The sequence below is a fragment of the Brienomyrus brachyistius genome, unplaced genomic scaffold (assembly GCF_023856365.1).
Source record: "Brienomyrus brachyistius isolate T26 unplaced genomic scaffold, BBRACH_0.4 scaffold65, whole genome shotgun sequence".
NCBI lineage: Eukaryota > Metazoa > Chordata > Actinopteri > Osteoglossiformes > Mormyridae > Brienomyrus > Brienomyrus brachyistius.
Window position 1 is genome coordinate 1,571,191 of NW_026042340.1, and position 23,929 is coordinate 1,595,119.

General features: G+C 45.0%; 2 protein-coding genes across 15 annotated transcripts in view; one reads left to right on the plus strand and one right to left on the minus strand.

The window, feature by feature from the left end:
• The window catches only part of LOC125725351 (RAB11-binding protein RELCH homolog), a 181,042-nt gene that overhangs the window by 132,457 nt on the left and 24,656 nt on the right, over positions 1–23,929 (minus strand). The window lies entirely within an intron of this gene.
• Positions 1–23,929, plus strand: part of LOC125725333 (NACHT, LRR and PYD domains-containing protein 12-like) — a 70,010-nt gene that overhangs the window by 44,571 nt on the left and 1,510 nt on the right. For 9 of the 14 annotated variants that reach the window (XM_049002178.1, XM_049002182.1, XM_049002180.1 and 6 more), the window contains 5 exons: positions 2,436–2,609; positions 3,053–3,226; positions 8,470–8,643; positions 21,629–21,802; positions 21,917–21,963. In XM_049002178.1, coding sequence (XP_048858135.1) covers positions 2,436–2,609; positions 3,053–3,226; positions 8,470–8,643; positions 21,629–21,802; positions 21,917–21,963 — 743 coding nt within the window. Of the gene's footprint in view, positions 1–2,435; positions 2,610–3,052; positions 3,227–7,726; positions 7,807–8,126; positions 8,421–8,469; positions 8,644–21,628; positions 21,803–21,916; positions 21,964–23,929 lie in introns of those variants that run through there. The other 5 variants (XR_007387440.1, XR_007387439.1, XM_049002185.1 and 2 more) reach the window with 5 other exon arrangements.

The following is a 23,929-nucleotide window of genomic DNA, read 5'->3' on the forward strand; positions in this document are numbered from 1 at the left end:
CCAAAGGCAGCGTCCTGATTCCATGTCATTGACTCTGGGTGTGAGAGACGGGAGACGTGAGGGAGACACTGCTGTCTGTTCCCAGGTGAGGTGGGAGGAGAGAAAATGGAACAAAAGGAGCGGAAGGCAGGGTAACGCGGAGAAGCCGGTGTCTGGGGGTCACAGGTGAGGTGGGAGGAGAGAAAACAGAACAAAAGGAGCGGAAGGCAGGGTAACGTGGAGCAGCCGGTGTCTGGGGGTCACAGGTGAGGTGGGAGGAGAGAAAACAGAACAAAAGGAGCGGAAGGCAGGGTAACATGGAGCAGCCGGTGTCTGGGAGTCACGGGTGAGGTGGGAGGAGAGAAAACAGAACAAAAGGAGCGGAAGGCAGGGTAACGTGGAGCAGCCGGTGTCTGGGGGTCACAGGTGAGGTGGGAGGAGGGAAAACAGAACAAAAGGAGCGGAAGGCAGGGTAACGCGGAGCAGCCGGTATCTGTGGGTCACAGGTGAGGTGGGAGGAGAGAAAACAGAACAATAAGAGAGGAAGGCAGGGTAACGCGGAGCAGCCGGTGTCTGGGGGGGTCACAGGTGAGGTGGGAGGAGAGAAAACAGAACAAAAGGAGCGGAAGGCAGGGTAACGTGGAGCAGCCGGTGTCTGGGGGTCACAGGGGAGGTGGGAGGAGGGAAAACAGAACAAAAGGAGCGTAAGGCAGGGTAACGTGGAGCAGCCGGTGTCTGGGGGTCACAGGTGAGGTGGGAGGAGAGAAAACAGAACAACAGGAGCGGAAGGCAGGGTAACGTGGAGCAGCCGGTGTCTGGGGGTCACAGGTGAGGTGGGAGGAGAGAAAACAGAACAAAAGGAGCGGAAGGCAGGGTAACGTGGAGCAGCCGGTGTCTGGGGGTCACAGGTGAGGTGGGAGGAGAGAAAACAGAACAAAAGGAGCGGAAGGCAGGGTAACGTGGAGCAGCCGGTGTCTGGGGGTCACAGGTGAGGTGGGAGGAGAGAAAACAGAACAAAAGGAGCGGAAGGCAGGGTAACATGGAGCAGCCGGTGTCTGGGAGTCACGGGTGAGGTGGGAGGAGAGAAAACAGAACAAAAGGAGCGGAAGGCAGGGTAACGTGGAGCAGCCGGTGTCTGGGGGTCACAGGTGAGGTGGGAGGAGGGAAAACAGAACAAAAGGAGCGGAAGGCAGGGTAACGTGGAGCAGCCGGTGTCTGGGGGTCACGGGTGAGGTGGGAGGAGAGAAAACAGAACAAAAGGAGCGGAAGGCAGGGTAACGTGGAGCAGCCGGTGTCTGGGGGTCACAGGGGAGGTGGGAGGAGGGAAAACAGAACAAAAGGAGCGTAAGGCAGGGTAACGTGGAGCAGCCGGTGTCTGGGGGTCACAGGTGAGGTGGGAGGAGAGAAAACAGAACAACAGGAGCGGAAGGCAGGGTAACGTGGAGCAGCCGGTGTCTGGGGGTCACAGGGGAGGTGGGAGGAGGGAAAACAGAACAAAAGGAGCGTAAGGCAGGGTAACGTGGAGCAGCCGGTGTCTGGGGGTCACAGGTGAGGTGGGAGGAGAGAAAACAGAACAAAAGGAGCGGAAGGCAGGGTAACGTGGAGCAGCCGGTGTCTGGGGGTCACAGGTGAGGTGGGAGGAGAGAAAACAGAACAAAAGGAGCGGAAGGCAGGGTAACGTGGAGCAGCCGGTGTCTGGGGGTCACAGGTGAGGCGGGAGGAGGGAAAACAGAACAAAAGGAGCGTAAGGCAGGGTAACGTGGAGCAGCCGGTGTCTGGGGGTCACAGGGGAGGTGGGAGGAGGGAAAACAGAACAAAAGGAGCGTAAGGCAGGGTAACGTGGAGCAGCCGGTGTCTGGGGGTCACAGGGGAGGTGGGAGGAGGGAAAACAGAACAAAAGGAGCGTAAGGCAGGGTAACGCGGAGCAGCCAGTGTCTGGGGGTCACAGGGGAGGTGGGAGGAGGGAAAACAGAACAAAAGGAGCGGAAGGCAGGGTAACGTGGAGCAGCCGGTGTCTGGGGGTCACAGGGGAGGTGGGAGGAGGGAAAACAGAACAAAAGGAGCGGAAGGCAGGGTAACGTGGAGCAGCCGGTGTCTGGGGGTCACAGGGGAGGTGGGAGGAGGGAAAACAGAACAAAAGGAGCGTAAGGCAGGGTAACGCGGAGCAGCCGGTGTCTGGGGGTCACAGGTGCACCAGATGGGTTGGTTTGAAAATTAAATAATTAAATGCTCATTAATGGTTGTTAATTCACAGTGACTTCAGCAATTATTCAGATTAAAAGGTGAGCTTCAGTGAGTCGTGAAGGATCACTGTGTTACAGTTACATCTTTGCAGAGAAGCAGGCCGTAATCCTCTGAGAGGCGACCACTGCTGCTGGTCTCTCCCTCATTTTATACAGGTAATTACATGCAAATAGACGGCTGTAGAAAACAAGGTTTTGATTTTCTTTCTGCAGGCTGTCAGGCTGTAGAGTCAAAGAAGAAGGTTATTCTTCCCTGGCTTCAGCTCTGATGTCAAACCCCTCACACCTGAGAGAGCTGGATCTGAGCTACAATCACCCAGGAGACTCAGGAGTGAAGCTGCTCTCTGCTGTACTGGAGGATCCCAGCTGTAAACTACAGAAGCTGAAGTGAGTACAAAATATGCATTTTTACAAAAAAGATACTGGATACCAAGAAATCCCACAATGCATTTCAGCAGTTACATAATAAACAAACAGACAGCTTCTGTTTTCTTCTCCTGCTTCCTTATATCCCACAATCTTATCAGCCCTCGATCCATGTTAGAAATAATTAAACAGTGAAGCAGGAAACATCCATTCAGTCATATCCATACAAAACATTTGTGTAGGTTAGAAACGTTAACGGTACTGTTACAGTTAAACATGCTGACATTAACATGTTATGGACAAAAATATAACGGACAGCAATCAGAATTGGACGATTGTTAAACATGGTTATTAATAAATTAATTGTTTTCTAAAAATCCTATATGTCATGGACCCTATTCTCTTTATTTGAATAGAGTACTGCATTATATAAAGTGGATTTAAAATGGTTTCATTTCTTTAAGGATTAGCCGGTGTGAACTCACAGAGAAATGCTGTGAGGCGCTGGCTTCAGCTCTCAGATCAAACTCCTCACTCCTGAGAGAGCTGGACCTGAGTAAGAATGACCTGCAGGATTCAGGAGTGAAGCTGCTCTCTGCTGGACTGGGAGATTCACACTGTAAGCTGGAGATACTGAGGTCAGTATTACTGGGGATTCCACACTGTAAACTGGGGGTACTGTGGTCAGTATTACTGGGTATTCCACATTGTAAACTGGAGATACTGAGGTCAGTATTACTGGGTATTCCACACTGTAAACTGGAGATACTGAGGTCAGTATTACTGGGTATTCCACACTGTAAACTGGAGACACTGAGGTCAGTATTACTGGGTATCCCACACTGTAAACTGGAGGTACTAAGGTAGAAAATAACTAATGATTTCAAAATAAAGCAGGAGTATCTAAGTCTATAGGTCGAGTTAAAAAATAACATTAGACTCTAAGAGGAATGTAGAAAGGAAGATTGCATTAGAGGCTAAGGATGACATTAAACATTTCTTCCAATATTTTAACTCCAAAAGAGCTCTAAAAGCTGAAATCAGTAATCTGCAGGATAGTAAGGGTCTTATAAATGAAATTGATATAGTAAATGAGTTTAATGATTATTTTACCTGTGTGTTCACAGTAGGGGACACAAGTAACTTACCACCATTTAGTACAAATACCAATATAACCAATATACAGTCCCTCCACCATTACCGGCACCCCTTGTAAAAATTTGCAAAAAGTGTTAGAGAAAAATCCACCTTTTGGTGAAATAGCTTCATGTGAACACTGAAAACATGAGAAAAATGCAACCTTTCATTAAAATAAATTTATTCAAAGATAAACAAATCAGTTTCCTCCGGGTACTCCGGTTTCCCCTCACAGTCCAAAAACATGCTGAGGCTAATTGGACTTGCTAAATTGCCCGTAGGTGTGCATGTGTGAATGAATGGTGTGTGAGTGTGCCCTGCGATGGGCTGGCCCCCCATCCTGGGTTGTTCCCTGCCTCATGCCCATTTCTTCCGGGATAGGCTCCGGACCCCCCGCGACCCAGTAGGATAAGCGGTTTGGAAAATGGATGGATGGATGGAAAAACAAATCCTTCAAGAAATAATAATTTTCAAAAATCCATATATGCCACGATTATTGGCAGCCCTGCATTTGATACTTTGCACAGCCTCCCTTTGCCAGTATAACAAACTTCATTATATATAGTTTTGGTGGTTCTTGTGTCCTGTGCTGGCTGTAGTTTGTGGATTGTGTCTCTTCAGAGCTGCCGTAGGGCGGTAGTGCTTTTGCCCTTGGTTTTAAACAAAAGAGAAGTGCGGGGAAATATTAATAAAAAGAGAAGAGAAGTGTCCAGGGACTGAGGTGGAGCTTGTGTTAATATTTTATTATTAACATAAAGCTATCTGAACCCGGAGGCTCGGTCACATTGGTGGCAGCGGTGGGATTTGTTGCTGGAAGCGAATTTAACTGGTGCTCTCATCTTTATCTCAATAATTTTACTTAATTGTTTGCTTGCTGGGGTGGCATGGTGGTGCAGTGGTTAGCACTGTTGCCTCACACCTCTGGGACCCGGGTTCGAGTCTCCGCCTGGGTCACATGTGTGTGGAGTTTGCATGTTCTCCCCATGTCATCGTGGGGTTTCCTCCGGGTACTCCGGTTTCCCCCCACAGTCCAAAAACATGCTGAGGCTAATTGGAGTTGCTAAATTGCCCATAGGAGTGCATGTGTGAGTGAATGGTGTGTGAGTGTGCCCTGTGATGGGCTGGCCCCTCATCCTGGGTTGATCCCTGCTTCGTGCCCATTGCTTCCGGGATAGGCTCCGGACCCCCCGTGACCCAGTAGGATAAGCGGTTTGGAAAATGGATGGATGTATGTTAGCTTGCTATTGCTTCCCGCAACATGTGGCTCGGCGATGAGGATCCGTTAAAGTCTGTCCGGGGAGAACCCAGTCAATCTACCGACAGAATGAACATGACAATCGACTTGCCCTCTGTCTTTACTGGTGATGGGAGCCAAAGGTTCCTCTGCTGCGTGAGGCAGCTGGACGTGGTGGTGAAGGCATCTTCAGGCTGTAGCCGTGACTATTATGATGAATTAGTGCGAATTCTTCCGACTTGCTTGAGTGGGGCAGCTTTTCTGTTATGGGACAGCCTGCCCGCTGCAGTGCAATCTGATTATGCCACGTCTAAAGAGAAGCTTAAAGAGGCTTTCGGACAAAAACAGTTTATGGACGAAAAGAGTTTATGTCGTGCTTCAGAGCTTCACTTTCTGCCCGATCGCGTGCTCCCAGTCAGAGCTTCAACGTATCCTGTATGCTGCTGGAATAAGTCGGTTGGTGCAGGAGGCTTTTCCGGATTATGGAAGTGTGGCGTAGCGGGAGGAGAAGTTTAGGCGCTTTCTCGGTGGGCTGGACCCCGTTTTTAAGACGAAGTGCCTCGGGCAGGGGGCTACAGATTTGGAGGAGGCTCTGCTGATAGCGGGACGATGCGACATTGCATGACAAGCCCTGAAGATAGACTATGTGAGTGCACCTTCTAGCAGCCGTCATATTAGCGATGATGCTGCTGTCCACAGTCGATGAAGGTCTTAGATGTGCAGATGATGGACTTGCTGAGGTGGTGCGTTTCTTTAGGAAGGAAATTAAAGAGATTTATGAGAGAATCGCAGACTGAGATCTGCAGTGGGGGGGCACCATACAGACGGGGTGGGCGCTCTCCTGATCGCGATTCTCAGGTACCTGAAGGGGGCAGCCCGTGGCAGGACCGCCAATCGCAGCACCGTGGGGGACGCAGCCCCTGATCAAGCTGGCGCTCTCGACGGGAGGATGAGCAGAGTAAGCGAGGTGTGCGATTTCTGTCACCACGCCGAGTTAATGACAATAGTCAGCAGGGAAACAGAGCAGCTGGTGCCGAGGCCCAGAAATCAGCTCACCTTCATATGGGCCCCATGATCGTGGAGACTCCTGCTGGGGGCCTGGATTCCTCACCAGGAACCATTCACTCTTAGACCTGAGCCGGGGTAAGTTACAGTTATGGGACATTAGTGTTCCCCTGCCATGGAGCAGAGAGTTACTTCCGGAGTGCTGCAGTGTGTCACTGGCGACCACTATGACAGTTGAGTGAAGCCATGGTCCCAGTGGCCCTTCATGCCCCAGCAGGCACACTGACAGCTGCTCATTTCAATGGCTATTTGGAGTCCAGTGTGCCAGACACAACAGGACTGGTAGCTCACACAGTGCCCAGTGCGAGTGACGGCGTCAAGCTGGCCAGTGTGCTCACCCCTACAGCTGCACCCGTTACACTAAAGCAGGGGTCACACATGGGGGAGTTCTACCCCAGTGAGGACTCTGATATCGCGTCTCTCTCCCAGACTGGGAAGGAGGAGATTGGAGTTTGTTCACCCCGGGCGCTTCCTGTCCCATTAGATGAATCTCCTGTTACGGTGCAGTAACAAGCGGAGCTATTGGCCCTACTGCTCAAGTTCAGCGATGTGTTCATCCTTTCTAAACAGAACACGCCCTGGTGTGCACTTGGGAAGCACTCTGTAAGGATGGGTGATCACCCCCCGATCACTCCTCTTCGGAGAAACGAGCAGAAATCGATCGTCAGGTAGCTGGGCTGTTAGCAGATGGAGTCATAGAGGAGGGTTGGAGTCTCTGGGCATCACCAGTAGTGCTTGTTAAAAAGAAAGGGGGAGAGTGCAGGTTCCAGCTTTTTCACAAGAACACGGCAGACTCTGTACACCCCTCTCCTTGAGGAGATCCTCAGTGATTTCCCAGCTCTGATCTCTTCACGGTTCTGGATGTTTAATCTTCCCAGTCTGGTCTCCTTGCCCTTGACATCTCTACCAGTCCTCATCCTCACTGCCATCAGGGTCTGCTTGGGACAGGACTGTGGATGAGGGAGGAGGCTGGTAGACAGGAGGAGACTGAGGCTGCTGCCTGACCTCAGATCTGGGATCACATACCATGAAACTTGTTTATTTGTACTTTCCCTGTAATTTAAGTTTCAAAACATAATTCCAGTTGTTTCAGACAGTGGGCAGTTATATTATAGTGTGGTATGAGTTTAAGGACATACAGGCAGTGATGGGTGACTGGACTGAAGCCTCAGTGAGACAGACTTTATTCAAAATAAAAATGACAGCAGGAAGATGAATGTTTAGGGCAGCTGGTGGCAGTCAGGGGGCGGCATGGTGGTGCAGTGGTTAACACTGTTGCCTCACACCTCTGGGACCTGTGTTCAAGTCTCCGCCTGGGTCACATGTGTGTGGAGTTTGCATGTTCTCCCCATGTCGTCGTGGGGTTTCCTCCGGGTACTCTGGTTTCCCCCCCACAGTCCAAAAACATGCTGAGGCTAATTGGAGTTGCTAAATTGCCCATAGGTGTGTATGTGTGAGTGGTGTGTGAGTGTGCCCTGCGATGGGCTGGCCCCCCATCCTGGGTTGTTCCCTGCCTCGTGCCCATTGCTTCCAGGATATGCTCCAGACCCCCCGCGACCCAGTAGGATAAGCAGTTTGGAAAATGGATGGATGGATGGATGGATGGGTGGATGGTGGCAGTCAGCGGCGTCCTCATTGCGAGTCGGCATCTCTAGGTGTGAGAGACGGGAGACGTGAGGGAGACACTGCTGTCTGTTCCCAGGCGAGGTGGGAGGAGAGAAAACAGAACAAGAGGAGCGAAAGGCAGGGTAACGCGGAGCAGCCGGTGTCTGGGAGTCACAGGTGAGGTGGGAGGAGAGAAAACAGAACAAAAGGAGCGGAAGGCAGGGTAACGTGGATCAGCCGGTGTCTGGGGGTCACAGGTGAGGTGGGAGGAGAGAAAACAGAACAAAAGGAGCGGAAGGCAGGGTAACGTGGAGCAGCCGGTGTCTGGGGGTCACAGGTGAGGTGGGAGGAGAGAAAACAGAACAAAAGGAGCGGAAGGCAGGGTAACGTGGAGCAGCCGGTGTCTGGGGGTCACAGGTGAGGTGGGAGGAGAGAAAACAGAACAAAAGGAGCGGAAGGCAGGGTAACGTGGAGCAGCCGGTGTCTGGGGGTCACAGGTGAGGTGGGAGGAGAGAAAACGGAACAAAAGGAGCGGAAGGCAGGGTAACGAGGAGCAGCCGGTGTCTGGGGGTCACAAGTGCACCAGCGTGATGGTGGTTTGGTTTGGAAATGAAATGCTCATTTATGGTCGTTAATTCACAGTGATTCAGTATGTCAGACTAAAAGCTGAACTTCAGTGAGTCATGTAGGATCACTGTGTTACAGTTATATCTTTGCAGACAAGCAGCCACTAAACCCCTGAGAGCTGATTACTGCTGCTGGTCTCTTCTTCACTTTATACAGCTAATTACATGCAAATAGACGGCTGTAGAAAACAAGATTTTGATTTCCTTTCTTCAGGCTGTCAGGCTGTAGAGTCACAGAAGAAGGCTGTTCTTCCCTGGCTTCAGCTCTGAAGCCAAACCCCTCACACCTGAGAGAGCTGGACCTGAGTGACAATGACCTGCAGGATTCAGGAGTGAAGCTGCTCTCTGCTGTACTGGAGGATCCCAGCTATAAACTGGAGAAGCTGAAGTGAGTACAGAATATGCATTTTTTTAAAAAACAAACTGGACACCAAGAAAACCCACAATGCATTTCAGCAGTTACATAATAAACAAACACAAACAGCTTCTTTTTTCTTCTCCTGCTTCCTTATATCCCACAATCTTATCAGCCCTCGATCCATGTTTTAATTAAGCAGTGAAGCAGGAAACGTCCATTTAACCATATAATCAGCAGACCATTTTTGTGTTGATTTCGACATGTGCTTAGGATCACCGTCCAGTTTTCGTTTCCTGGCAGATGCAGCCAAACTGTGATTTAAAATGTCCTGGTATTTCATGGAGTCCATAGTGCCATGTGCCCTAACGAGGTTTCCTGGGCTTTTGGAGAAAAAACAGCCCCACAACATCACAGAACCGCCACCATATTTTAGCCAGCATTGATTTAGGAGAGGTAGATGCTGTCCAACTAATCTACTTGAGTTCTTTGAGGAAGCTACAAGAGAAATTGATCACAAAAAGTACTTAGATTTCCAGAAGGCCTTTGATGTTGTCCCCCGCAAATGTAATTTAACGTAGATAAATGTGAGGTAATCCATGCAAGGAGCAGAAATATGAAGTACAGATATTTTATGGGTTCCACCGAAATAAAGGTAGCTGATTACGAGAAAGATCTCGGTGTGTATGTTGATGCTTCCATGTCCTACTCTAGCCAGTGTGGGGAAGCAATTAAAAAGGCCAATAGTGTTGGGTTACATCTCTAGGTGTGTGGAGTTTAATTCAAATTAGGTGATGCTAAGGTTATACAATTCCTTATTAAGACCCCACCTAGAATATTGTTTTAATATGAGAGGAGGATGTAGGGCTTTCGAAGGAACAAACAGGTTCGCTTTGGTCTGTTCAGAAATATTTATTGAAATATACAGAAAACTATGACGTGCCATCATCACCCACCTTCACACACGGACTTGGGAGCCCCTTTCAGTCCTGTCAGGAGACCAACATGTGACCAGGCTCACCCTCCACCCCCCAGGCGATGCGCTCTTTGTGAGGCTGTTTTCACTTGCAGTTACGAAGAATTTTGGGCAACACTTTCCATTTTGCCCTGAGAGAGACAAGATAAGCGTCCCTTTCCCCAGAGAAAGGCAAGATAGGTGTTCTAGCAGTTTTGTGAGAAACAAGTTATATAAATGATCAATGAAAAAACATGTTAGTGCAGTTCAACTGTGGCACAACAATAATATGGGTGAATCACGGTGGGCGACGTGTTTGAATCTCGGGATGATTAGTCCATAAACGATAAGAATCAATCCATACCTCAGTCATCTCACAGGTATGTCTGCTAGGTGGAGTTGGAGGTGCTCCACCAATCCGGGAGTAGTGGAGACAAACAACCACAATTTCCAAATCATTACAGTAACAGGAGGACAGTGAACATTTTTTGTTTAATTCTATGCTATGTGAGCGACATGGCCAGTTACGCGACCATCTGTGGGGTCATATTAATACAAATATTGTGTGCAGGTTTGGGCAGCATGCCTTAAAAAGGACATTTCTGCCTTGGAAAGGGTTCAATGCAGGGCTACTAGAATGATTCCTGGTCTCAGAGGAATGTCTTATGAGGAGAGGTTAGCTGAGCTGAATCTGTTCTGCACCATACGCTCACAGAAAATCCACTTTTAGGTTAATAAAATAAATCACCCCAAGATAAGGCTGCAGACTCAGCCAGGAGGGTCTCTACTGTGGGGCTGGAAACTCCTCTCCTGCTCGGACACGACGCTTCTAAAGAGAACTCAGTAGGCTGGATTATTATAGTTTTTCTTATTTGCTTTCATGCAGCAGTCAACTCAAACTCCACATTTTCAAAACAAGTAACACACAGGTAACACACAGGTAACACACAGGCCCAAACAGTGGCACTCGTGATCAAAGAGACACATTTTGTTTGCAAAAGGCTCTAACTGTGCTAAAACATTTAAAATATGAAACAAAAGCAAACTTTGCCTTCAAACAACACAACTTGCAAACAAGTATATGAGCTTTTCCAATCAATCATTACACAATGGACTGCAAAATACAAAATACAGCACTCAGTGCGAATCAGTGCACCATGGCTTGTCATTATGACATAGCTGTCATGCCAGTGCCACCTGTTATCTTTCTGCATAGACTGCGTCAAATTTGGCTTCTTGCAAAGAATTGGATCCAGAATTAAAAATGCTTTGATGCAAATTTTATTGATTGTTTGACATTGTTCTTTAAAAAAACTGAAATACTGTACATTTTACAGAAAATACACGTAAACATAAATAACATCTATCAGAGTATAAGAAATTAAGAAAATAGAGATAAAATCTATTACACTAAAGTATAAAAATCTATTACAGCATAAGAAATAGCCACTATCGATACTCAGTCTATTACAGCATAAGAAATAGCCACTATTGATACTCAGTCTATTACAGCATAAGAAATAGCCACTATTGATACTCAGTCTATTACAGCAGTGTTTCCCAACCTTTTTTGAATTGTGTACCCCCTGAGAGATTTTCTCATACCACAAGTACCCCCTTTGTCAAATGTGTTGATGATTCAATAAAAGTAGAACGTACAACTGATTATCAAATTTAAAACATTTTATTAAATCTCCATAACTTGAACATTTAATTATTGGGCATTTTATTCTTTTCAGTTTAAATTTAACATAAATATATATGTTGCCACGAAAGTGAATGATAAATCTGAAAATAAATACTAAATTTAAAAAAAAGTAAATAAACCTCCCTTTGTTATAACAAAAGCTGAATGAGTCCCCTTTAAACAGACATTTAAACTTAGAACATCAGGAGCAAAACACTAAAATAAATAACCATATCAGTTTTACTTTGTTTTCATCATTCAACTTAGTTTAGTTTAATGAGACACCTGAGCTTGCTTATCTTTGATAAGCTCTGATAGATCTGGGGGCAGTGTGGAAACAGCTGTTACCAGGCTGTTCTCCACATCCAGTCTATTCCTCTGCTTGGTTTTGATGTGTGTCAAAGCTGAGAAGGTCACCTCACACATATAGGTAGAACCAAAAGGTAAAAGTTCAAACAGTGCATGTTTTCCCAGTTCAGGATATTCCTTCTCCACATCACACCAAAACTCAGTCAATGTCTTCTCAGCAAATGCTATTTTCAGCCCACGGTCAGATGACAAATCCATGAGATGCTCCTGCAGCCTTGCATGAAGGTTGCTGCTGCTCTCACTCACAATGAATGGGTCCCTCACCCAGTCCAGTCTTTCTGAATTTTTTTCAATGTCCTGAAAATACTGGCTAAAATACATGCTGAGTTTGGACAGATGTGCTTTCACCAGTTTGACCACTGGACCCCGGGCAACATCAGTGGTGGCAAGATGGGCATCAAGTAGTGGGAAACAGCTCACATCTCCCTCATCACATTTCCTCTCCCATAGTTCGAGCTTCTTAGTGAATCCTTTCACTCTGTCATACATTTTAAGGATGTGTGACTCCTTCCCCTGAAGTGATTGGTTGAGCTCGTTAAGTTTGGTAAACACATCAACGAGATATGCAAGGCGTGCCACCCAGTTTGCATCCTCAAACACCACAGCAAGAGGATGCAGATGCTCCTTGAGGAACATAAAAACTTCATTGCGAAGCTCATAGAGTCTCAGGAGCGTTTTTCCGCGTGAAAGCCAGCGCACGTCTGTGTGGAGCAATAGCTGTTCGTGCTCTGCGCCATTCTCATGACAGAGAGTTTCAAACAGTCTATGATTCAGTGGTCGGGATTGGATGAAGTTTATCATCTTCACAGCATCATCCATAACAGCACATAAATCAGGACAAACCCTCTTACTAGCGAGTGCTTCACGATGAATAATACAGTGCATCCATTTAATGTCGTTGTTTACCTTTTTGATGTGTCCGAACAGTCCCTTCCCGCTTCCCGTCATCGCAGCCGCACCATCAGTACAGACGTGGCTGCATGTATTCCACTGCAGATCATGTTCTTTGAAAAAGCTGTCTATAACCTGGAACATTTCTCCTCCGGTTGTCTTTCCTGGCAGCTTTTTACAAAATAAAATATGCTCATTTATGTCCGACACATCTTTGTAACGAACGAAAGCCAGGAGCTGAGCATCTCCACTCACATCTGTCATTTCATCCAGCTGCAAAGCGAACTGACCGGCTTGTTTTATTTTCTTCACCACTTGTCCAATAATATTAACTGACATATTGTTGATCCGACGGGACACAGTGTTGTTCGACAGGGGGACTTTTTTTAGTGTGTCAGCTGCTTTCTTGTCAATCATAATTTCAGCCATAACACTAGCTGCAGGGAGAATGAGCTCTTCGACAATTGAGTGTGGCTTTTTTGACTTAGCCACAAGCAGGGATACGGCGTATGATGCCTCCAGTGCTTTGCTTGATACAGACGTAGCTTTCATCATTACAGTCTGACCTGACCTAAATTCCGATAACTTTCGTTTGTAAAAAGCCTCTGTTTTACCGATACTTCCCGAGTGTTTGGTGCTCTGATGTCGTTGTAAATGGGCCGGCTTCATTGCGCTATTTGCTAGGATTTCCCCGCAAAAGAAGCACTGAGGCTGTGGCAGGTCCGCAGACGTAGAAGTGAACCCGAAGAAAATATAATTGTCATTGTACTGCCTAGGTTTACGTTTGGTTTCTATTTTGCGTGTCTTGGGGTCTGCTGAACCCTCTCCTGGATCCAGAGCAACGGGACGTTTCAGCCATTTATCCATATTTGACTGTGGCTGCTTTGACCCGTCAGTGACTTTTGTCTGTCTTGTACTTTCTCTCATGCCCTCTGTCGGTAGCGGAGCGTCGTGCAGATGCACAGCCCTGCTCTAGTCTTTCCGTCATGTAGTTGTTGTTTATGTCTTTTTTTGCTCTTTTCATTGATAAAAGCTGGGTTTGTTATTCATTAAGCAACACATCCCAGATAGATTTTCTTTCTATACCAGGGCACAGCTAATGGAATGGCTGATAATATTTACCCATCATCAGGGAAATTAAATATAAAAAATTTTTCCATGTACCCCCTGTAATGTGCTCGCGTACCACTAGGGGTACGCGTACCCCCGGTTGGGAATCACTGTATTACAGCATAAGAAATGGCCACTATCGATACTCAGTCTATCACAGCATAAGAAATAGCCACTATTGATACTCAGTCTATTACAGCATAAGAAATAGCCACTACTGATACTCAGTCTATTACAGCATAAGAAATAGCCACTATTGATACTCAGTCTATTACAGTATAAGAAATAGCCACCATTGATACTCAGTCTATTACAGCATAAGAAATAGCCACTATTGATACTCAGTCTATTACAGCATAAGAAATAGCCACTACTGATACTCAGTCTATTACAGCATAAGAAATAGCCACTACTGATACTCAGTCTATTACAGCATAAGAAATAGCCGCTATCGATACTCAGTCTATTACAGCATAAGAAATAGCCATTACTGATACTCAGTCTATTACAGCATAAGAAATAGCCACTATCGATACTCAGTCTATTACAGCATAAGAAATAGCCACTACTGATACTCAGTCTATTACAGCATAAGAAATAGCCACTATTGATACTCAGTCTATTACAGCATAAGAATTAGCCACTATTGTTACTCAGTCTCTCCTGTCTTGACGATGGGGCCACATAGCTTCATCCACATCGCATATAATATCCTCTCCTGCACTAAGGGAAAAACCTTCTTACATGCCTTATCCAACCATGACATTCCTCTGCACCTATTTCTTGGGCAGCAGCAGTCATTGCATTCAGGAAGGGCATCTTCTCATAGGGATGGTGATACACCTTCCACCTCCAAGCACTGAAGAACTCCTCTATGAGATTCAGAAATGGGGAATATGCTGGGAAGAACTGCATCATTATACGAGGGTGTACTGCAAACCACTCACTGACAAGGCGAGAGTGGTGGGACGCCACATTATCCCAGATAATGATGAAGAGTGGCATGCCAGGCTTCAACAGCCCTCTACCCTCAGGTGGGATCAGCCTCTCATGAAGTGCATTCAGGAATGTTATGAAGCGTTCAGTATTGTATGGGCCAATAGTGGGGATATGGCATAGGACACCATCACTGGAGGTGGCAGCACACATGTTATGTTGGCGGCCCTCTGTCCTGGAACTGTGGAAGTGGCTCTGTACCCAAAGAGCTTCCTTCCACGTCTCCTCACTTTACAGAGACTGAAGCAGCGTCATCAACATTAATGAAGACATGATGTGCCTCCTCAGCTTCAAGCTCCATTATTCTCTAAGTAAAAAAGGCTAAATTACAATGAATGTCAAAGCAATCAAGAAAAACTGTAAAGCTAGTTCCTGATGTTGCAAGACGTCATCTTCACCGCTCTTGTGGAGGTCATGTGATTCTGGCGCCCCCTGGTGGTGGTATGTCTTAGGTTATGCAGAGTGATACGATATAATCCTAGTGGAGATAATAATAATAATATCCATCCATCCATCCATTTTCCAAACTGCTTATCCTACTGGGTCGCAGGGGGTCCAGAGCCTATCCTGGAAACAATGGGCACGAGGCAGGGAACAACCCAGGATGGGGGGCCAGCCCATCGCAGGGCACACTCACACACCATTCACTCTCACATGCACTCCTATGGGCAATTTAGTAACTCCAATTAACCTCAGCATGTTTTTGGACTGTGGGGGGAAACCGGAGTACCCGGAGGAAACCCCACGACGACATGGGGAGAACATGCAAACTCCACACACATGTGACCCAGGCGGAGACTCGAACCCGGGTCCCAGAGGTGTGAGGCAACAGTGCTAACCACTGCACCACCATGCCGCCCCCATAATAGTATCCTATGCTCTATTATTATAATACATTATTATCAGTAATAATAATATTTATATAATGCTATAATTATAAAATGTAATAATATTTAACATTATACAGACACATATGTACATATACAATTAACTATACAAACTATATAAATTACTATATAAACTATAGTAATTATGAACTATGATAATATCTTTAACCTATACTTCGCCTTAATTACTGAAGTTTTTGTAATGTCATGTCTGGCCCCACAGTGGAGATCATATGGTTTCCAGCCCTAGCGGAGGACGGCCAGTGTTCTACATCCGGACCTTTTTCAATCCGCACAAGAATTCCGCTATTCTGTGGAATAGCTTAATAAAGAACCTGAATTCCCCGACCGGCACCACACATCGCGGCTGTCACGATCCGGCTGTGCGGGTAATGCACACGGGCTGATGGCTCAGGCAGGCAACAGGCAGGAAGCAGGCAGGCAGGCAGAATCGAGGAAAATGGGGATTTATTTGAGAAACAGGGTGCAGGAAACATCAGACGTCTACTAACATCAATGACGGACAAGGAACTAAGGCAAGACATGGACTGAAATACACAGGACTGGGCGAAAATAATCGGACACAGCTGGGTATGATTGGGGAAGCACACGTGGATAATCAGGGGGCGTGGCACAGATGAGGATTGTACGAGCTGGGCGTGGCACACACGAGGATCATACGAGCTGGGCGTGGCACACACGAGGATCGTACGAGCTGGGCGTGGCACACACGAGGATCGTACGAGCTGGGCGTGGCACACACGAGGATCGGACGAGCTGGGCGTGGCACACACGAGGATCGGACGAGCTGGGCGTGGCACACACGAGGATCGGACGAGCTGGGCGTGGCACACACGAGGATCGTACGAGCTGGGTGTGGCACACACGAGGATCGTACGAGCTGGGCGTGGCACACACGAGGATCGGACGAGCTGGGCGTGGCACACATGAGGATCTTACGAGCTGGGCGTGACAGCGGCTAATGTTTTATGTCTTGTTTTGAAAGCATCTCATCACTTAATTACATGATCAGAATGGCATATAGTACAAAGCTTCTAATATAATGACCAAACCGGATGTCATTATAGGTGAACCTTTACTTGTGTAGCAGGAGAAGGAAACAAGGTGTGTGCCTAATTAAGTTTTGGAGGGGAGTGGCCAATTGGAGAGGGCGCTCAGACTATAACCCTTTATTGTGTAATAAAAGTGTGTGTTTGGAACAACGTCTCTCCGCTGTTTCTGGTGAACGGACCAGTGTGCCTTTGCCCGGGGATAGGGCGATTTAACTTTCTCTGGGTGTAATACCTGGGGTGGCGTAGTCGGACTAACGTGTGGCTATTGGTACCATTGTTTGGTACTATTTGGCAGTATTTCTCTCACCACCACTCGCCACACTTGCATTTATTTGCTATTTCAAAGGGCAAGGAAAGAAAACACAACTGCTAAAGCAGAACTTTCTTCCGATCACGTATATTGGTAAAGCATGTGGAAGCAGCAGAGAGACAGAGAATGAAACACCCCCTATTTCCGGGTCGCTTCCTACATCAAATAAAGGCATTTTACCTTTATTTCTTCATAAAATGAGTCATGTTGATTAAACTATTCACAACATGGCAGAGACTGTTACGATGAAATATGCTTACAAAACCACATCGTTCGAATAAATCGAAATGCATGTGGCATTAGCCTGGCTGTTTGTTCAGGGTTAGATGCTGTAAGGAGTGTAGGGACTGTGATTATACGCTTAATACCTTTATAGAAATGCATGTGGCATTAGCCTGGCTGTTTGTTCAGGGTTAGATGCTGTAAGGAGTGTAGGGACTGTGCTTATACGTTTAATGCCTTTATAGAAATGCATGTGGCATTAGCCTGGCTGTTTGTTCAGGGTTAGATGCTGTAAGGAGTGTAGGGACTGTGCTTATACGTTTAATGCCTTTATAGAAATGCATGTGGCATTAGCCTGGCTGTTTGTTCAGGGTTAGATGCTGTAAGGAGTGTAGGGACTGTGCTTATACGTTTAATGCCTTTATAGAAATGCATGTGGCATTAGCCTGGCTGTTTGTTCAGGGTTAGATGCTGTAAGGAGTGTAGGGACTGTGCTTATACGTTTAATGCCTTTATAGAAATGCATGTGGCATTAGCCTGGCTGTTTGGTCAGGGTTAGATGCTGTAAGGAGTGTAGGGACTGTGATTATACGTTTAATGCCTTTATAGAAATGCATGTGGCATTAGCCTGGCTGTTTGTTCAGGGTTAGATGCTGTAAGGAGTGTAGGGACTGTGATTATACATTTAATGCCTTTATAGAAATGCATGTGGCATTAGCCTGGCTGTTTGTTCAGGGTTAGATGCTGTAAGGTGTGTAGGGACTGTGATTATACGCTTAATGCCTTTATAGAAATGCATGTGGCATTAGCCAGGCTGTTTGTTCAGGGTTAGATGCTATAAGGAGTGTAGGGACTGTGATTATACGCTTAATGCCTTTATAGAAATGCATGTGGCATTAGCCTGGCTGTTTGTTCAGGGTTAGATGCTATAAGGAGTGTAGGGACTGTGATTATACGCTTAATGCCTTTATAGAAATGCATGTGGCTTTAGGGCCTTTATAGAAATGCATGTGGCATTAGCCTGGCTGTTTGTTTAGGGTTAGATGCTGTAAGAATGGTTCCCAGTTTTCCCCAAACAGCAGTATGTTAATTTTATCTAAGGCTGTAATTTTTTCCATGGATGTATACTCTGTCATTAGATTAGTCCAACGATTACAGTGACTGTGTTTTTTGATTTCCAGTTTGGAAGAATTGCTAGTTGGAGAAATAAGTATAGAGTCAAACCTCAGATTTCGAGTAACTTGTTTTACGATTGTTTTGCAAGACGAACAAAATTTTAAAATAAATTTTAACTTGATAAACGAGGGAGGTCTTACAATTCGAGTATTATGTATGCGCTTTGTCTGCCTAGCGTCACATGATCACAACTGAGCCGATGGTTCTTCTCTCTCTCGCTCTCTCTCTCTCTCTCTCACTGAGGGATTGTGGGTAATCGTCTCAAACCTCACTTGTATAATCAAAATTTAGTATACAAGCAACACCTGAATAAGGGTGTAGCAGTGCGAGCGATGAATCTGTTTAACGATGGCAGTGAAAGTCATCCTAGAAAATAACCCTCCTCTTCTCTCTCGTCTCCCTCACACCCTTCACAATTCCTTTCAAAGGTAAAGTGCAGGTTACTTTGTATTATGTTTTTTTACTTTATATTTTGTATTAATCATTTTTATATGAATATTTTTCGGTTGTGGAACGAATCATCTGAGTTTCCATTATTTCAAATGGGAAAATTTGCTACGGAAAATAGTGCTATGGATTATGAGCACGTTGGGTATACAGGCCCACATAGCATGCAGATAATTATCTGTGACACCCATAATGCACAGTGAGCAGGTATCAATGCTGACTACTTTTTATATTGAGTGACGTGTTTTCTGTGAATTACTTTGTACTGAGCTGAAGGCCGGTGTTTGTTGTCACTGTGAATATGTTGTTGCAGACTTCCATCTTGAATTCAGAGCTGGGGGAAAAGTTAAGGTCCTTATTCCAATGAACCTTTGGTACAAATATCAAAGTATCTGTCACAGATAGAGCTTTATGTATTTTAGAGGTTAGTTTCTTTTCATTTTTAACTTGGATAATTTTGTCTCTTTGGAGGATTAAGTGTATTTTTGTTTGGCTCATTTTGGTTTTGATGCTGGAATCAGTTTTTAAATATTAGAAAAACTGCATATTCTCAACTCCCTATTTATGGATTAGGTCTTCGAATGTCAGGGAATGACTGTTATTGAAGAGATGGAGATGTATAATCGCTATTTCATGTGTGATAGTGAACAGTGAGATTGTGAAGTAGGAAATCCGGCTTATTCCAGATTGGGGTGTATTTACAGGGTCTGAGAGAGCAGTTAGTGATTTCAATGGTTCTCCACTGCACTGTCAGTGTTGTGGAAATGGCAGTATTGTTGAAGCAGTTATGCTTCTTTAATGAAATATTATATGTAAATCTGCACGTCTGAGATTTTTACAGTACAGCTGCTGCTACTGTAACCATGAGCTGCTGTTACTGCTGTAGTGTCACCAGTTAGTTATGTGCTGCAGTTAATTTACTAAGTAATAATGAAGAAAAATCTAAACTTGTAATCCACCTTGAGATTTATTTCTCTGTAATTGTGAAATGTTTGATTTTTGCATTTTTGTTTTTCCAGTAAAAATGTGACATTAATGAGCTTTTTTTTAGAATTTTTATTTTGATTGTTGAAATGGGTCCTATTAGTGAGAGTGGGAGATTAATCTATTGTTTTGAGTAAGGGGGTGTAGTTGAGGGTAAACAAGTCTGACAGCCTGGCAGAGATGTTGATACTCAGGTACCGGATATTTCCGGTGTGAAATGGACCATCCTGATCAGCAGAATCCCAAGTGTCTTCAGACAGTGAGAATATTGTGGGTTTTTCCAGTTTATTGTGTAGTTTGATAGTTTTGAAAAAGTATTAATAAAATTTTAATTTCATATATTGAGGGTTGAGAGTTTTGTACAAACAGCAAGATATTTTCTGCATAGAGTAATTTTGTTTTCAGCTATTGGTATGAATTCCATTTATTTCACTGTTCTGTCGTATTGGTGCCGCAAGTGGTTCTATGAAGATGGCAAACAATGAAGGAGAGAGTGGGCATGCAGCCGTCTTCCCCGTCGGAGTGTGAATGCAGGTGATGTCATCCCATCTGTGACACTGTAGCTTTGGGTGAGGTGTGCAGTATTTTAACCCAGTGGGTGAACGACTCTCAGAAGCCAAATCTATGTAATGTATTAAAGAGGAATGTCCACCTGACTGTCAGATGCCGTTTCTGCATCTAATGATGTAATCATGGTTTTAGTGTGGGTATGCTGAGCAACACTGACTAAATTAAATATCTATGGATGTTGTCTGAGGCATGTCTTGTCCTGATGAAGTCTGTCTGATCAGGATGGATTATAGTAGGAATGACTGTCTGTAACCGAGTGGCGAGAGCTTTTGTAATGATTTTCAAATCTGTATACATTAGAGAGAGTGGCGGGTAACTGGAAGGCTGTGCTGGGTCTTTATCAGGTCTCAATAACACTGTAATGGATGGTAACTGGAGGGTTGTGTTGGGTCTTTATCAGGTCTCAATAACACTGTAATGGATGGTAACTGGAGGGTTGTGTTGGGTCTTTATCAGGTTTCAATAACACTGTAATGGCCGGTAACTGGAGGGTTGTGCTGGGTCTTTATCAGGTCTCAATAACACTGTAATGGCCGGTAACTGGAGGGTTGTGCTGGGTCTTTATCAGGTTTCAGTAACACTGTAATGGCCGGTAACTGGAGGGTTGTGTTGGGGTTTTATCAGGTTTCAATAACACTGTAATGGCCGGTAACTGGAGAGTTGTGCTGGGTCTTTATCAGGTCTCAATAACACTGTAATGGTCGGTAACTGGAGGGTTGTGTTGGGTCTTTATCAGGTGTCAATAACACTGTAATGGCCGGTAACTGGAGGGTTGTGCTGGGTCTTTATCAGGTCTCAATAACACTGTAATGGCCGGTAACTGGAGGGTTGTGTTGGGTCTTTATCAGGTCTCAATAACACTGTAATGGCCGGTAACTGGAGGGTTGTTTTGGGTATTTGTCAGGTCTCAATAACACTATAATGGTCGCTGTACTCATTTGTGATGGGATTTGTGATGTATGTTTAATTTCTCTATTTGTCTTTTGAAGAGTGGAGATAATACATCCCAAAAATGTTTATAGATTTCTGTAGGGAAACCATCCGGTCTGGGCGATTGGCTGTTAGGCATTTGGTTGTTTTTCTGATGTTAATGGTGCATCAAGGGTATCTGCTATTTCATTGGTTAATATGGGTGTCTAGATTATTTAAAAATAATTCTATATCAACTGCATCTGGTCCTTGTTCTGAGGAGTATAGGTTCTTATAAAATGTTTGGAAAGTGTTGTGAATTTCATGTGATTATTGAAATGTTTATTAGAGGAGTCACTTTTATTTAAAAGTAAAGCTTATAATGGTGAGGTGATCTTATTTATTGGGGAGTTTTTGTCTATCTCTCTGCAGGCTGTCAGGCTGTAGAGTCACAGAAGAAGGCTGTTCTTCCCTGGCTTCTGCTCTGAGGTCAAACCCCTCACACCTGAGAGAGCTGGATCTGAGCTACAATCACCCAGGAGACTCAGGAGTGAAGCTGCTCTCTGCTGTACTGGAGGATCCCAGCTGTAAACTGGAGAAGCTGAAGTGAGTACAGAGTGTGTGTCTGACACGCTACAGATATTTATGCATGTATGTGAAGAAGAGGCACCAGTAAATAAATGGATACAGCAGTACTATGTCATTCTGCTTCTCCTGTAGTGTGGATCACGGTGGAGAGTGCAGGACCAGACCAGGCTTTCAGAAATGTAAGTGTGTTTGCAAGTTTTATTAATAATACCATTAATATTATGTTATGGTTGTATTCACACAGTTGTTGTGATTAGTGTGGCTTTTTACACTGTGTGTAGATGGATTTCCATGTTTGTGTTTCTGTGACTTTCTGTGTCATTCTAGACAAACATCCAAATGAGAGAAACAAAACATCAAATCATCACCAAAAACACCATTAATTCATTTATACGTTTAAAAAAATATTTTTTACAAATACTTTATAGCTGCTCATATCGTCTTTGTGTTTGTGTGGGAGTGTAAGACGCTTGGGGAGAACTTAACTAATAGCTCAGAGTTGTTAAAATCTTATCTAGCTCTGATTTAAAGGAACCCAAGGATTCAGCTTGCACTACGTTATCAGGAAGACTATTCCATTCTCTGACTACGGGCTGTGTAAAGAAGTGCTTCCTTAAATCCAGTTTGAAATGTTCTCCTGCTAATTTCCACCTATGGCCACAAGTTCGTGTATTTGAACTAATGTTGAAGTAACTATTTGGCTGAACAGCATCCAAACCTGTTAGAATCTTATATACCTGGATCATGTCCCCCCTCAGTCTCCTTTGCTTGAGACTGAACAGATTTAGCTCAAGTAACCTTTCCTCGTATGACATTCCTCTAAGACCAGGAATCATTTTTGTGGCCCTACGCTGCACCTTTTCTAAGGCCACGATGTCCTTTTTAAGATATGGTGACCAAACCTGCACACAATATTCTAGGTGAGGTCTCACCAAGGAATTGTATAATCTTAGCATTACCTCCCTTGACTTAAACTCCACACACCTGGAGATATACCCCAACATCCTATTGGCCTTTTTTATTGCTTCCCCACACTGGCGAGAATGGGACATGGAAGCATCAACATACACACCAAGGTCTTTTTCATGATCAGCTACCTTTATTTCAGTGGGACCCATAAAATACCTGTACTTTATATTTCTGCTCCCTACATGGAGTACCTTACATTTGTCTACGTTAAATTTCATCTGCCAGGTATCGGCCCAGTCACTAATTAAATCAAGATCCCGCTGTAGCTACTGAGCCACTAATTCAGTATCTGCTACACCACCCACCTTGGTGTCATCTGTAAATTTCACCAGTTTACTGTATATATTGGTATCTATATCATTTATGTAAATTAGAAACAATAGTGGTCCTAAAATCGAACCCTGCAGTACCCCACTATGGACGCAGGCCCACTGTGACATTGTGCCTCTTATAACTACTCACTGTTTCCTATCTGTTAACCAGTTATCAATCCAGGTCGCTACGGTACCTAAAACACCTGTCGCTTTGACTTTAAGTAGGAGACTATCGTGCGGGAGAACATCAAAAGCCTTTTGGAATTCTAAGTAGATGACATCATAGGCCTTCTTATCATCAACTTCCTGAGTAGCTTCCTCAAAAAACTCCAACAGATTCGTTAAACAGGATCTACCTCTCCTAAATCCATGCTGGCTATCCCGCAGAATGTTATTGGAGTCCAGGTAATCTACCATTTTCTCTTTGATTATAGCCTCCATAACTTTACCAGTTATACAAGTTAGTTGTACATACATATAGTTGTACATCTTTAATTTCACAGAAACAGAATCATTTGCATTTGTTCTTTTTGCACATGCCGTGAGTGTACAGTATGTGTTTTCTGTGTGAGATTCGTTAGTATTGTCCTGAGACGGCACCCATAGGCAGTGATACCGGACTCTCTCCTCCAGTGCAAAATGCTAATTTGTATTTTTTCTCCATGACAAATACAGTCCTGCACATTTTTGTGTTTCCCCTCATTTATCACCTGATTCAACTCCTTGTGCTAATTACCACACAGCTCTTGAGCTGAATCATTTATGATGGAACGGGGAAAGAACTAAGTTACGCTGGGATTTGGGCACCAGTGCCTTAGACAGAACAAACAGCGCTCCTGTCATAAATATTAATGAGCCAGCC